The 14,191-nt window shown below is 40.9% G+C and overlaps 1 protein-coding gene across 1 annotated transcript; it reads left to right on the forward strand.

The window, feature by feature from the left end:
- On the forward strand, nt 1-14,101 carry scinlb (scinderin like b). The gene is made up of 17 exons (XM_041054681.1): nt 1-119; nt 2,382-2,569; nt 3,853-4,007; nt 5,513-5,674; nt 6,311-6,460; nt 6,950-7,039; nt 7,441-7,573; nt 7,924-8,012; nt 8,179-8,394; nt 8,480-8,613; nt 8,823-8,913; nt 10,317-10,487; nt 10,577-10,751; nt 11,305-11,420; nt 11,606-11,683; nt 11,779-11,839; nt 13,263-14,101. The coding sequence occupies exons 2-17, from the start codon at nt 2,389-2,391 to the stop codon at nt 13,421-13,423; spliced, it is 2,163 nt and encodes a 720-aa protein (XP_040910615.1). The 5' UTR covers nt 1-119; nt 2,382-2,388; the 3' UTR covers nt 13,424-14,101.
- The last annotated feature ends 90 nt before the right edge of the window (nt 14,102-14,191 follow it).

Raw genomic sequence — 14,191 nt, forward strand, 5'->3', positions numbered from 1 at the left:
CCTCCTTCTCTTCACATTAAAACATAAAAACCGTCCAGTCGGTTCACTCCCACATCTACAGCCTTCACCAGCGGTTCTGCACCTCTTTCTCTCTCCTGTGTGATTCGTCTCGCAAAACTGTGAGTTCACGTTTTCAAGTCAACACCTTTTTTTGACTTTCCGGGCTTTTATATATATATATATATATATGTGTTTATATCTGAAAAAAACCTTTGAAATCCTTCAGGATTTCTTCGGTCAGTGCCTCACAGCTTACTCGGTTACCCGTGCATATGCGTTTTGGCTCTTATGTAGTCAGTTTAGGACAAGTTATGGCAAGTTGGAAGTTGTTTTATTTCCAGATGTGGAAAGTCTCCGTTCATTATTTCGCCTTTTTTTTCTGAGTCACTGGGCCAGTGAAAGGAAGGAAAACAGAACTATGCTGCAGGACGCTTAGTTTTTATCATAGGAATAAACTGAAATGCTTATTATGTGTGTCATAAATACTCTGTTATAGCAGAAAAAACGACAGCTGTGTAGGAAGTAGTAGTTTGGATGTTATGTAATACTCAAAAAAAATGGGGGGCGGGGGTCGGGGGCTGGTTTGATGGGGTAGATGGGGTAGTCGCTGTAGTACATAGGACTTAATATGAAAGCAGCAGGAGTGAATCATAGCTGCACTTCTCAAATGAAATAAATAGGAGAAGTAGCATATCAGTCTCCGCAGCAAATTACATGAAGTGACTTCATTAGAGATGCTCTTCCCAGCAGACATCTCTGCATCGATCCCCATAGACCTGCAGTATTATGTTCAGCTTTAGCTCACATCACTCTTATTAACAGTGCATCTGGTTCCAGACACTTAATGTCCGCATGTGATCTGCAGGTTTTGCCCATGATGCAGCGTTTATTGATCAGCCTGTTACAGGAAGTCCAGTGGATGTTTTTCTTCCCTCTCTGCATTGAAACCTGAGCTATGTTAAACCCCACCAGCTGAACAAACTCCACAGTAATGACACTCCTTCAGGTGGTGGTGATGATGGGTGATTGTTTGTTTCATCTCTGTTTGGTGTGTCATGCAGTGTGATCTAACCTTTTAATATGTAACTGTAAATAATACACCAGTGCCCAATGAGAGGGTATAGGTTGCAGTTAAAGTGTGTGGATCACAGGGTGAAGCATATAGAGCGTAAGCTCTTGTGTGTTACAGAAGTGAGGAAGTGGACATTGTCTGGGTTGTGTGGTCACAGTCGACGTCAGCCTCACTGCAGAAATAATCCTTGTAAGCGCCGACTTGTAATCTGGCTCTTGTGTAACCGGGGCGAACAGTAATCTGTATAATCTGGCAACTCTGGTGGGGCAAAGACTCACTGTCATCATGATAACGTTTTTTTTTTTTTTAAATTCAAGGTTCTGTGACTAAAGGGTTTAACTGAGTTAATACACTGAAGCAGTCTGCTCATGTAGTAGTAATTGTAGTGGTACAACAATGTCTAAGCCAACATCTCCAACTAGGTCATGCACGTTGTTCTGTGTTGATAACTTGGTGTGTGGTGATTATCTCGTTCATATTGACACAGGTATGATTTAATGATTAAATATCTACTGATAATGGCACAAAGTTCCTGCTGCAGCCAGGTGTCACTTATTAAAAACATGCGTCATGGGTTTCATAAGCTTCATTTTCAAAAATAAATCTATGAAGAACCACTGTTTCCCTGTATTTGACAATTTATACATTTTTCTTTGGTTTTTGGCATGATCCAGATCCAGGAGGTTAAGGGTCAAAGCAACTTGAAACCCATGACATTTTTGAGAATACCCAGTGGGTTTTACTGGCACCAATCAGTAGAGGAGTTTTCCCAACCCATAAAAGAGAATTTAGTCATGCAGTTTATGTGAGGTGAAAGCTCAGATGTTAGTGGCATGCAACAAATGTCAGAGACGATTAGGAAATCACCCCAATAATGAATGCATCTGAACAATCTACCGATGTGACAGCGGCAGTTGATGAGTAACCTGGAGGCTTAAGAACTAATTTGTTTGGTTTAAACTATACATTGAACACCCAAGTATTGAATATGGCATTAATAATGCGTGTTGACAGGAGATGTGTCAAGATAAAACCATGGTGTTAACTTCTATCAGCTGTCACCCGCAATGCTATCAAAGCATTTGCTGTTCAGGAAACACATCATGAAAAGAAAATAGCTTGTCTCTGTCTTCCTTTGTGGCTTCGGTTCAGACTTACAAGATTCAGTCTGCAGCATCATTTTGCAATGCAAAAACATTAAAATCTCTCCCTGTCTTTCCCTGTCTCCCTCTGACCTCATTTTGTTTGTATGCATCTCTATACTTTTTACCCTCCCTCTCACTTCCTGTCATCTCATTTTCTCTCTCAGAGCCATCATGGTTTCCCATAAAGAGTTTGTGGGTGCAGGGAAGGTGCCGGGGCTGCAGGTGTGGCGCATTGAGAACATGGACCTGAAGCCAGTTCCCAAGAACCTGCATGGCAGCTTTTACACCGGGGATGCCTACCTGCTGCTCTTCACCACCTCAGCACCTTCATACAACATACACATGTGGCTGGGTAAGACATGGACACACACATCAGTGTTTTGTGGTGACATGTCAGAGCAGTTAGTACATTCTAAAAAAAAAAAAAAAACATTTTTAGCCAAAATATTATTATTTGCATTTTGAACTGAACTCTTTCTCTTTGCCTTACTTTTCAAAACAGGAACAGTTTTGCACTTCATTTTTGAGAAGTAATTAACAACTCATGTGGGCGCAGCCATTTTACTGCAGCATGTTCCCCAAATGTGATTGTTTGTTTTTTCCTAATATTTTTTTTTATTTTAATGGAAGTTGTTGTTTGACAATTGTCATTTTATTGTTTCACCACCTGTTTTATGTTTATGTGATGTCCTGAGCTTTCTGTTTAGTCTTTGTTTTACGTGAGCTCACTAAAGCAACTTCCTAATATTTAAATTGTAAAAAAAAAAAAAAAAACTTGATTGCTGAAGTTGGTGGAAGTGCAGTAACGTAATCAGTTCCTTACTGAAGTCAGTTACAAACTAAAGTGAAAATTCTCTCCCAAGTTTAAACATCCATGCATTTTGACTCTTTGACCCACACAAGCACACTAATGTGGCTTTAGATGTGACATTAGAGAGCAAGTGGCTTTGAAGCAACAATAGATCAGATGAGGTAAATGAAGTCAGTGGTGAAACATCCGCTGCTGTATGAGTAGCGGAAATCTTCCTCTCTAAAAGTCATACCCGTTTGTGAAATTCCTCTCCCCACAGTTCCCTCAGTTCAGGCCTGAACAGAACCCGCAGTGACATTAAAGTTTAACTGCTTTAAAATCCTAAATTGAAGGCAAAATCTTTTCTCATCCTCCATAAATTTTCAGTTACATAACAAAAACAGAGGCCTAAATGAAACCGCGGCATGACTCACTCATGGAATATCCCTGTTGGCCACAAAGAGCAGGCACTGGCCCTTGTAGCTCTCTGCTGCCGCTGCAAGCATCTGCAAGATGTTACTCTAGAAACAACACGAGAACACAATTAATCCTTCTGTCTGGGTTTGATGTTAGTCATGTGAAATTATGGAATAGTTTTATCCATGTTGTGTGCCATCTGACAGTAATAGCAGGATCCAAAGCAGCTCAGCCGTAGATGTGGTTGCTGTGATTCAGAGGCTCCGGTCCTGACTCAGAGGTCGCTTAAGGTCACTGCAGAAACTAAAGTGCTGCTGTTTGCTCTGCTAATGTAAAATAACTTAATGTGTTTGTGAGAAACTGATGTGAAGCAATTAAAGGATTTAATAGAACAGGACTGCTTGAGCACAGATATCTCATCTCTGCAGGGGACGAGTGCTCACAGGATGAGAGTGGCTCAGCGGCCATCTTTGCCACACAGCTGGATGACTTCCTGGGTGGTGGCCCGGTGCAGTACCGGGAGGTGCAGAAGTATGAATCTAACACCTTTCTGGGGTACTTCAAGTCAGGGATCAAGTATCAGGTGAGCCTCATTGTACAGCAGAGACAGCTTTGGACTGGTGGTGTCACTATCTGAATGTTTCCAATGTAAGACCCTAGAAGGCCACAAGCTATATGCTATAAAGTTAGCAGTGATAATGTTATGTAATGCAATGTTTTCTGCAGCATTATCAGTGAGAGTTACGATGACTAAACCATACAAATGGGACAAGAATCTGTCTCAGTACTCTCTCTTTGACCTAAATGTAGCATCAGGGTTTAATGATTGTCAGCACCTCATGAACTTTGCCAGACAGTTAAGCCAATGAGTCTGAAGTTCAGAGGAAACACAACATTCCCCTTTTGCTATTTACATCCCAGGGTGTGTCTGACTGAGTTGACTTAGACTGTAACCTAGTCGACCAGCCTGTTCAAAGGAAGACGTTTGGAAAGACACAAGCTGAGCTGCTTTTACCGGCCATCTGTGTCTCATTCCCATAAAGACCTTCCAAACCCCCTCCTGGTTTTAGTTGGATGTAATTAGCCCAGAGACTTGTTTACTACTTTTGCAAAGTTGTAGGGTGGAAACTCTGCTCTGCACATGTGCAGAAACAGAGTCCACACACACACACACTCCCACAGTGATCTTCAGAAAAAGAGCGAGAAACAGAACTAAATCTCATTATCTCTTCATAGTTTTGGTAACTCCACTGTTAGGAAACAGTCCTTCCATTAGAATAAACAGTGCCTGCATTGTTGCCATGGAAAATTTTACTGCCTCTCTCTTGAGAAAAGCACAAAGACGAACAGCATGAATGTGGTTTCCATTTTGAGGCCTAAATAGCCACGCCTCCAGATGCTGTGTCTGTCTTTGTGGGTAAATACTAAACCCTCAATGGACATTTTAAGAAAGAGGAAGCACCCCTTGGTTTTTTATCTCATGAACTGAAAGTGGCTTTAGGTTCTTAAAGCAAAGCAATCAGAGACATGTTGAACATTCATCAGACACCATCTATCAAACTTGTGTCCAGTAGAGAGTGTGTCTGTTGCTCATTTGCAGTATTTCATTTGCATGTCTTGTAAATACCTTTTTTGTTTAATGGCTTCGCCAAGGACGGCACATTACGAGACAATGCATCCTCCCAGGTACATGATCCTCCTTCTGTCTAAAGGCAGGCATCATGTTAGTTTAAGGTTTATCAGTTGCATAGCTGTGATTTATAGTAAGCTAATCTCATTCTAATCTCCCTTTATCCTTTGAGGTTTTATGGAAGTGTAAAACTCATTTCACCATCACCGACTGTACATCTAATGTTGAGCTCTGTGTCTTATGAAATCATCTGACTCCATACATCCTGTTTCAGACCTCTCATTTTTGCATTTGTGACTTTTTATTTTGCCTGCATATTGTGGTTGTAAGCTGAAACTGTGCATATTATGTAAAATTAGTAGCTTTCTCTTCCCTTAAATGTGCCCATCTTTAAATGAAGCAGAGATTTTAGGCGTGCTTACATTACCTAAATTAATTTCGTTTTTTTTTGGTCACAGAAAGGGGGTGTGGCCTCAGGTTTTCAGCATGTGGTGACCAATGACATGAATGTCAAGCGCCTGCTGCACATCAAGGGACGCAGGGCCATCAGAGCGACAGAAGTAGACATGTCCTGGGGCAGCTTCAACAAGGGTGACTGCTTTATTATTGACCTGGGAAAGGTGAGTTCTGTTTTTTAAATATGTGTTTGTGTGCACTTGTATAGCTATACATTGTCTGGACCAGTTTGAGTTTTAAACCACTAGAGGGAGGACATCTTGGCTTGTATCTGCACTCTCATTTGCTCTTTGTGAAAGCGAGAAGACTCGTGACATGATTCTTAAAGTTATAAAAACTCATGAAATTCATGGGATTTAGTATCAAGAAAAAAAGATTTTCATGACACCAAATCCCAACTTTGATCCTATTTATGTTCAGCATTTTTTCAGGAGTTGTCTACCTACGAGTGAGGGTGAAGCAGCATGTAATCCAGCGTTGCTGTCTGTAATTTTATTTCACTGACACCAGATTGTTGTTGCTCATATCATGGAAATAGGACAAGTAATGAGTTTCATCTTTATTAAAACAAACAAAGTTAGTTTGGCTGCACTATAAACTGATACACTAGTCGCTCTTTTGTTATATTTCTGATAAAATAGGTGTTCTGGAGTGTTTGCTGCCTGGTGAATACTGGGACTTGTGGTATTCAACCTCACTTACTGCCACCACCAGAAACCACAACTGTCACCAAACCATCCAGGACTAAAATCTTAACGATTATATCTTTAATATCAGTTTCCTGTCTTCCTCTCCTGCAGGACATCTATCAGTGGTGTGGCAGTGAGTGTAACCGGTTCGAGAGGCTGAAGGCCTCTGAGGTCGCCATCGACATCAGAGATAATGAAAGAAACGGCAGAGCCAAACTGCACATGGTGGAGGAGGGCGAAGAGCCAGCAGCAGTCAAAGAGGTGATACACAATCACACACATTCCTCATTTTTTCTCTCGCGCCTGATGAATCTCATCCACGCACTGAAGTTTTCACCCCAAAGATGATCTCTTGTGAGCAGAATCTATAAGTGCCGTTGATGCATTTCACGGCCAGTGAGTTAGATGGCGTGGGAACGAGTGGACACAGTGCTGTCCTTTGTAATGTGCTGTTCATGTGCCAACTCTGTGCCAAGGCGGCATTGTAAACACTTCCTTTACAACAAGAGAGGAAGGTAAACTCCAAAGAAGCCTAATGAGAGAGAGAGGAAGGGAGAGTGGTTTACCAAGTCTGTTTCAGATTAATCAAGATCGAGACAAACTGTAGAATATAGTCCACTAAACAAATCACCATCAAGGCTGCTGGCTGCTTTATCTGTGCATGAAAACACACAATGATAACATGAAGCATAACAGATAATTATGACAAAAACAGGAACACAGTAATTAATTCCACTGGTTGTTGTATAGGCTCTGGGACCCGTAACCACCATTGCTCCCAGTACTCCTGATGATGATAAGGCGGACACTTCCAACAGGAAGAAGGGCGCCCTCTACATGGTGAGTAACAAAGCGCTGAATTAAACTGAATATCTAATAAGATCGTGCTGCGTTCTTGTGGTTGTAGTTTGAATTTGAAAATACTTTAATCATACAGTATGGACGCAGTTGCCGTGATTTATAAACATGGTCACATATTTGGATCATCCATCAATTTATGAATCACTGAGCATAATTTTCAAAACTCTGGGTAAAAAAAATACAGGCCTGATGACTCAATTTAGCAAAGAGAATGTGTTTTCACACACTGTGAGTCCTTGTATGTATCTCATATAATATCTCATATAATAGAGTCTATACCACAACATCCTGCAACTATAAAATATGACTTAAAATGTGCATTTACAGTAGAAATAAATTAAAAACGAGCTGGTTGCTAATACTATTCCTCTGCTTTGTAGATCTCTGATGCATCTGGTACAATGAAGGTTTCATCTGTGGCTCCATCCAGTCCCTTCAAACAAGCCATGTTGTCTCCTGAGGAGTGCTATATCCTGGACAACGGGGTGGACAGGAACATCTTTGTATGGAAAGGTGCCAACAGCATCATAGACTCAATAACATGGCGGAAAATTGTGTCGCACAAACTCAGAACACTGGCTTTTAGCTTTCTCCCACTGTCCTCACAGCTATTTTTACCTTCACAAATTAGAAAGAAGCTGGTTGGAAAATGTGTGTTCACAATTAAAAGTGGCTCCAAGCTAAACACATGAAAAACATCTGTTCTGTCCCTGATTCAGTCTGGTATTTATAAATTTGCACCCCTTTGCACTTTAATATTTCTGAGATGGTTTATGACATAGGTTCTCTCTCAAGTCAGATCACACCATGTCTTTGAGAATTATGGCCTTCTCATTATGTCCTCTTGTTTTCACTTCAACCAGGTCCCAAGGCCAACATGTCAGAGCGTAAGGCAGCCATGTCCGCAGGTCAGCAGTTCATCAAAGACAAGGGATACTCCAGTAAGACACAGGTAAAGCTGACTTGTACTTCAAACTCAGTCAGAAAATGTTACAGCAATTTTAGTCTGAGAGAAAAGCAAAATATTGTGGCAAATATTTTATGTCACACCTGAAAAAGAAAATTCAACAAATTGAGCAGAAGTATTCATCAAGCTAAAATCCCTGTTTCCCTTTCAGATCCAGGTACTTCCTGCAGGAGCAGAGACGACTCTGTTTAAGCAGTTCTTCAGCGACTGGAAGGACAAGGATGAGACTACAGGCCCCAGTAAGGCCTTCGCCATTGGCCGCATAGCCAAAGTGGAACAGGTGCCATTCGATGCCTCCACCCTGCACTCGAACAAAGCCATGGCAGCTCAGCACGGCATGGTGGATGATGGCAAAGGCAAGGTCCAGGTACGAGTGTGTTAATAAAATAAAAAAACAAAACAAAACTGTGTGATTGATAAGTTGGGTAAAATGGCTGTGTTCTGGCTTTCAGATCTGGCGAGTTGAGAACGGTGAAAAGGTGCCCGTGGATCCCTCCTCCTACGGTCACTTCTATGGTGGAGACTGTTACCTCATCCTCTACAGCTACAGACAGGGAGGCCGGGAGCAACACATCATATACACCTGGTGGGTAAAAAGCAATATCTGTACAAACTCTAGTCTGTACATGTTTATACAGTACAATTGTCTAATGCAGTATGACGTTCAAGCTGTAGCATGTTTACACACATTACCCCAGTACCTCCAATCTAACCACATACAGTACACACCAGCAAATGACCTGATTCTAGGAAAATCATCCAGACTGTGTGTGTGTGTGTGTGTTACTGTGTTAGGCAGGGGCTGAAGTGCACACAGGATGAGCTGGCAGCTTCAGCATTCCTCACAGTGAAGTTGGATGACTCAATGGGAGGATCCCCAGTTCAGGTTAACACACTGCTCACTTTTTCATCATGTGCAAGAACAAGTCTATTCAGTCATATTTGACAAGATAAACACCAGACTTGTCTGTGACTCATGTGTATTAACAGAAGAATAAAAATAGGACAATATTAGAAGTAACTGTGTTTTTCTAAGAGTTTTTCTTCCTAGAAGCTGACATGAACAGACAAAGAAGAGGATTATGAATGTTAAATAAAAAGTTGCATCTCAAGAGAACTAACCAGAAGCTTTCATAATAACATATAATGTTCAGCTTCTTATTGATTAGCTTATGAAACTCTTAACACAACTGGAACAAAGTTATTTTCTCAGGTTTAATAGTTCACCGAGGCAAAAGAGTATTATATCTGGCTGCCTTTCAATAACAGCACTGTGGAAGAACAAAGTAAAATTGTCTTTAGTGGCGATGAGGGTTCAGCTTCTCAAATCTCTTAACCCCATTTATTAAAAAGGATTAAGTAGCAACGGACCAAAACTAAAAATCACATTAGTAACTTCTCTCTTCTGCTATGAAAAACAAGCAACTGTGGACAACCAACAGGGGGCAGTGTTACTTTAATTTTTGTTGTGATTCCGCTGCACTTAATACCACATGATAACTAAAACATCTTTGTGGCTATAATAGTTATCCAACAAATAGTGCTACAGTACATCACCCAATGAAATATGAAGAACTAAAAACAGTTTACTTAAGAGGGAGTTTATTCATTTTCTCAGTGATGTTGGCATCAAAATGTTAGTAAAACCTGACAATCAGTCGGTGGTAACCTCACTAATAATGAAGACATCAACCATATCAGTGTTTTGGTATGTTTTTTGTTTTTTGCCCATTTACAGCAAAACACAACTCCATTACTTAATAGGTCAACACAAATTCTGATGTACTTTTTCTTCCATTTCAGACATCAGCTGGTTTCTGTTGATTTCTGTATGAACATCTATTAGCAGAGTCTTGCAACTTGAACTTGAACAAAAAAATTACATGGCTTTATGTAATTTTTTTGTTTGTGACTGTTCAAATAAGTCTTTACTTAAGCTGCATTAGCATACATTGATAACATTACATTAACAATCAGATCATACAGAAATGAGTGGAAACCAACTGGTGTGTAGAAACTGTGCTTTCAATAATGGTGTGAGCTAAAACCTGCAAATATATTTCTACTGTCCTTCGATTTTATTTGATTTGATATTACTTGACACACTGATATAATCCAAACACTGCCTCGTTTACTTTGTTGTTTATATTTATGTAGTCATGTAAAGATGTTTGACTTTAATTTCTATTCTATTATTCCATTTTCTATTAACTACAGGCTAAACTAAAGTAGTGATAAGCCTTCCCACCAGCCTTAATGGTGAAGTTCCTTAATGGCTTTCATCCACAGGTGAGAGTGACTCAGGGTCAGGAGCCTCCCCACCTGATGAGCCTGTTCCAGGGCAAACCCATGATCATCCACAGCGGGGGAACGTCACGTAAAGGTGGACAGTCACAGGCCAGCAGCACTCGCCTCTTCCACATCCGACAGAGCTCTTCCCGTGCTACCCGGGCTGTAGAGGTGAGCTGTACGCACACTTCCTTGAGTACATGACATGGTGTAGAGAGATGTCTGATTTCCACCTCTCACCTGTGTGCACGTTTCCTCAGGTTGAGGCCTCCGCCTCCAATCTGAACACCAACGATGTGTTTGTGCTGAAATCCCCGAACACCGTGTTTGTGTGGCGGGGCGTGGGTGCCAGTGAGGAGGAGATGGCAGCTGCCCAGCATGTTGTGGGCTCCCTGGGGGGCAGTGCCAGCCATGTGTCAGAGGGCAAGGAGCCAGGTGGGTGTCCTCTGAGGACCAACCCGCCATATGTAACACTACCAGAGAAAGGACAAATTATTAGCTTAGCAGGGTTATTGGGTTTGCATCATCCCTCTGTAGGAACATTATACTCATTAGCCTAATGGCTGTGCAGTAATTTAAAGCCAAAGTTATATGTAAATTTGTTGTACAAAGTCATTGATCTAATTCTGACACAACTTTGAGGATTAAAAACAGCTAAGCCCTGTTTTGTTGTATGAATTGTGTAATGGCACTGATTGTCAATATGAAAGTGCTTGAGTTTCAAAGTAAAAGTGAACTGCCCTAGTTACTAAACAGCCACGTCGAGTTGCTACATGCTTTGTCTTGCCATGCGAATCTAGTTTTTCTTACAAATTACTATGATTAGACTGATACAATGCAACTGCTGTGCTTCTGGTCTGGTTTTGATGTTGTTGTTTGATGTTGTTTGATGTTGCTGACTGGTCCTAAGAGGATTTGATTCACGTCTTGTTAAAAAAAAAAAGGAACTGCTTGGAACTGATGACTGTTGTGCTTTCTTCCCTCCCAGCTGATTTCTGGTCTGCTCTTGGTGGCAAGAAAGATTACCAGACCTCCAAGAGTCTGCAGAACATGGTCAAACCTCCACGTCTGTTCGGCTGCTCCAACAAAACAGGAAGACTCATTGTAGGTCACAGAGTGAAATGATGAGAATAGGATTCATATCAGGGCTTACGTGTACAGTAACAGATGTGGAAAATATTATTGGATGTGTACAATCGACAGTGATACAAGTTAATACAATACTGACACTGAAGTACCCACAAACCCACACACAGTGAGTCTGAGTTTTCTTCTGATCTGTCTCTCAGGTTGAAGAAGTACCAGGAGACTTCACTCAGTCAGATCTGGCCACTGATGATGTCATGATCCTGGATACCTGGGACCAGGTGACGATGAGCTTTGAGCTTTGATTTTGACTCTTACAACTCTGTTAAGCTGTAGACTGCGTGAGTGACTCTGAGTGTGCATCTCCTCCCTGTAGATCTTCCTTTGGGTTGGCAACGAGGCTAATGCAGAGGAAAGGAATGGAGCTCCCAAAATAGGTTGGTTGCACTAAAACCCTAAAGGAAGACACAAATATACCACTCAGTTTATACTGACTTGCGTCAGACTCTTGCTGGCAGAAAACATTAAACGTTCATAGTTGCTGGGTTTAGGGAAAGCAAAAGATATTAAAGACACCCTGCACACTGAACAGGGTGACAATGAACAAATTTACTTCACAGTAAAAAATATATTTATTTAAAAATCAGAGCCAAATTTCACTATTTGTTACTCTGAGGAAACTGTCCACTGTCAGCGTTAACGTCCTGCCATTATCCTATAATAATGAAAAATGCAGTTAGATAAATAGGATTTAACATATACAGACTATATTTTCAAGATTTGTGGAGAAAATGCTCATTTTATGTTTATGAGATCATCTTTTCACACTGTGGCGTCAAGTGCTATTATTCAGGATGCTACTGTGGGTGTCTCAAGGTGTCTTAATTCAAATGTGTCAGTAAAGGACTAATCCCAATTTAGGCTTTCAGGGCAGTTTGCCATCTGGATTCTTACTGGGCACATTTCCAGGTGTCCACCTTACGTTTTGATGACACCCTGACAATGTTAACCACACAACACTCTATTAGTGAGTGAAATTCAGAACAAAAACATATTTAGGCCTTTAAGGCCTATTGCACATACCGTGGCATGATGGTATGTAGGATATTTTATGATGCTTTGCTTTAAACATAGATTTGTGTCCTTAAGTCACAGGGTGACTTTCTGTTCAGTTTTCAGTGGTTGAATGTTTGGCTACAACATTTTAAAGCTGCACTAATCAATATTTTTATATTAACAATGGAGAACAATTAGCTGTGTGCAATTTGAAATGTGTTGCTTATAGTGCAGTGTGGCAGAAAATGATCACCTGACTCTGCAGTCTCCCTCAACTCTATGGAGCTTTTTAGCCTCTTTGGGCTTAATGTTTTGGTTTTAAGTTCCACAACTTTACTGCTGTTTTTCCAGCACAAAAGCTCTGTTTAAACCCACTGTAAGCTAGTGATGCGACCTGCCTGGTACCAAGATAGGACAAAGATAGGAACTAGCTGGTGAACATAGTGGAGCATTTAGCAGCTGGGTAGTCAGAGATTTCCATCAGGAGTTAGAGCTAAAAAGAGAGGGAACATTGGACTTGCAGGTGGCCAGACACACAACTCCAAATGAACGATAGTGTTTCACTGTATCTGCTGGGATGCTGGGATGTGTATATGGCCAACTGTTTTCAAATGTTTGCCAAATGAACTTTGGTGGTAATATTGTTTTATTTACAACCAAAAAAATCAGTTAATGCAGGTTTAAATTTCCTTTATTCAGAGTCTGTTGTCTTCGAAATGATACTGTCAGATTTTCTCACTTTGCCTCGTGTTTCTCTCTGTCTTCTCTACCTATCCCTTCCTCTATCTGCTTCTTCTCATGCAGCAAAAGACTATGTAGACTCAGACCCATCTGGTCGCAGGGGACTTCCCATCACCACCATCAAACAGGGAACAGAGCCTCCAACTTTCACTGGCTGGTTCCAGGCATGGGATCCCAAAATGTGGGAAACAGATCCATTGGACAGAATCCGTGCCCGTTTCTGAACACAAAACCCCAGGCTCTTTCCCTCAGTCTGACTTCTTACCTGTCCAGCACTTCTATTTGCCACTTTCTTTATCTTACCTCCAATCCCTAAGTGCCAAAACCAATGTTATCATTGTATAATCTGCCTTGGTCTTGGTGCAGTGCACTAGACTTCATAAACCGGAATGCATCACATCAGGAGTGAAATGGCTTTCTCTTGTAATGTTACCCTTAACTGATAGAAGTGGTTTAGTGGTCTGTTGCATCCAGCAGCTTGTCGCCTTCATATGTTCAGCAAATACCCACTGAGGCCGTAATATAAATAGGAAATAGGAAAGGAAGCCATTTTAGACAGCTGGAGATATTATCTGTTTCTCTCTGCTCTGTCACTGCCGTACACTTGTGTTCAGAGGACACCATCATGCTTTCCTCTCTGTCGTTCTTAAATCTGTTTGTTTTTCATAAAGAGCTAGTATGTTTGATAGAGACACTTTACTCCATTGCCACACTGTGTCTGTGTGTTGTGTTTTATCATTGGTATTGGAGTGTTGCATGCTGCATTAAAAAAAAAAAAAATCATATTCTGTGCTTGTGAATTTTAAAAGGCGTGGTATGCACATGTCAGTTGCGTAAAGTCTTTATTAAATGACCCTGAAATGCTCGCGTGAATGGCTTTTAAATAAAACTCCCACCCAGGATTTCAAAGCTGTGTTTTTTATTCAAACATTTTCAAGTCTGACGGATAAATGAATCAGATTAATCTTAAATATGTACTAATATCCATTCTG

Source organism: Toxotes jaculatrix, chromosome 14, assembly GCF_017976425.1.
Source record: "Toxotes jaculatrix isolate fToxJac2 chromosome 14, fToxJac2.pri, whole genome shotgun sequence".
Classification (NCBI taxonomy): Eukaryota; Metazoa; Chordata; class Actinopteri; family Toxotidae; genus Toxotes; species Toxotes jaculatrix.

What these genes read in the sequence shown, in the direction of transcription:
- scinlb (XM_041054681.1), top strand. Translation starts at nt 2,389, where the DNA reads ATGGTTTCCCATAAAGAGTTTGTGGGTGCAGGGAAGGTGCCGGGGCTG. An exon ending in GAACATCTTTGTATGGAAAG is followed by an intron (nt 7,574 to 7,923) that starts GTGCCAACAGCA and finishes CACTTCAACCAG; the next exon opens with GTCCCAAGGCCAACATGTCA. An exon ending in GTGCTACCCGGGCTGTAGAG is followed by an intron (nt 10,488 to 10,576) that starts GTGAGCTGTACG and finishes ACGTTTCCTCAG; the next exon opens with GTTGAGGCCTCCGCCTCCAA.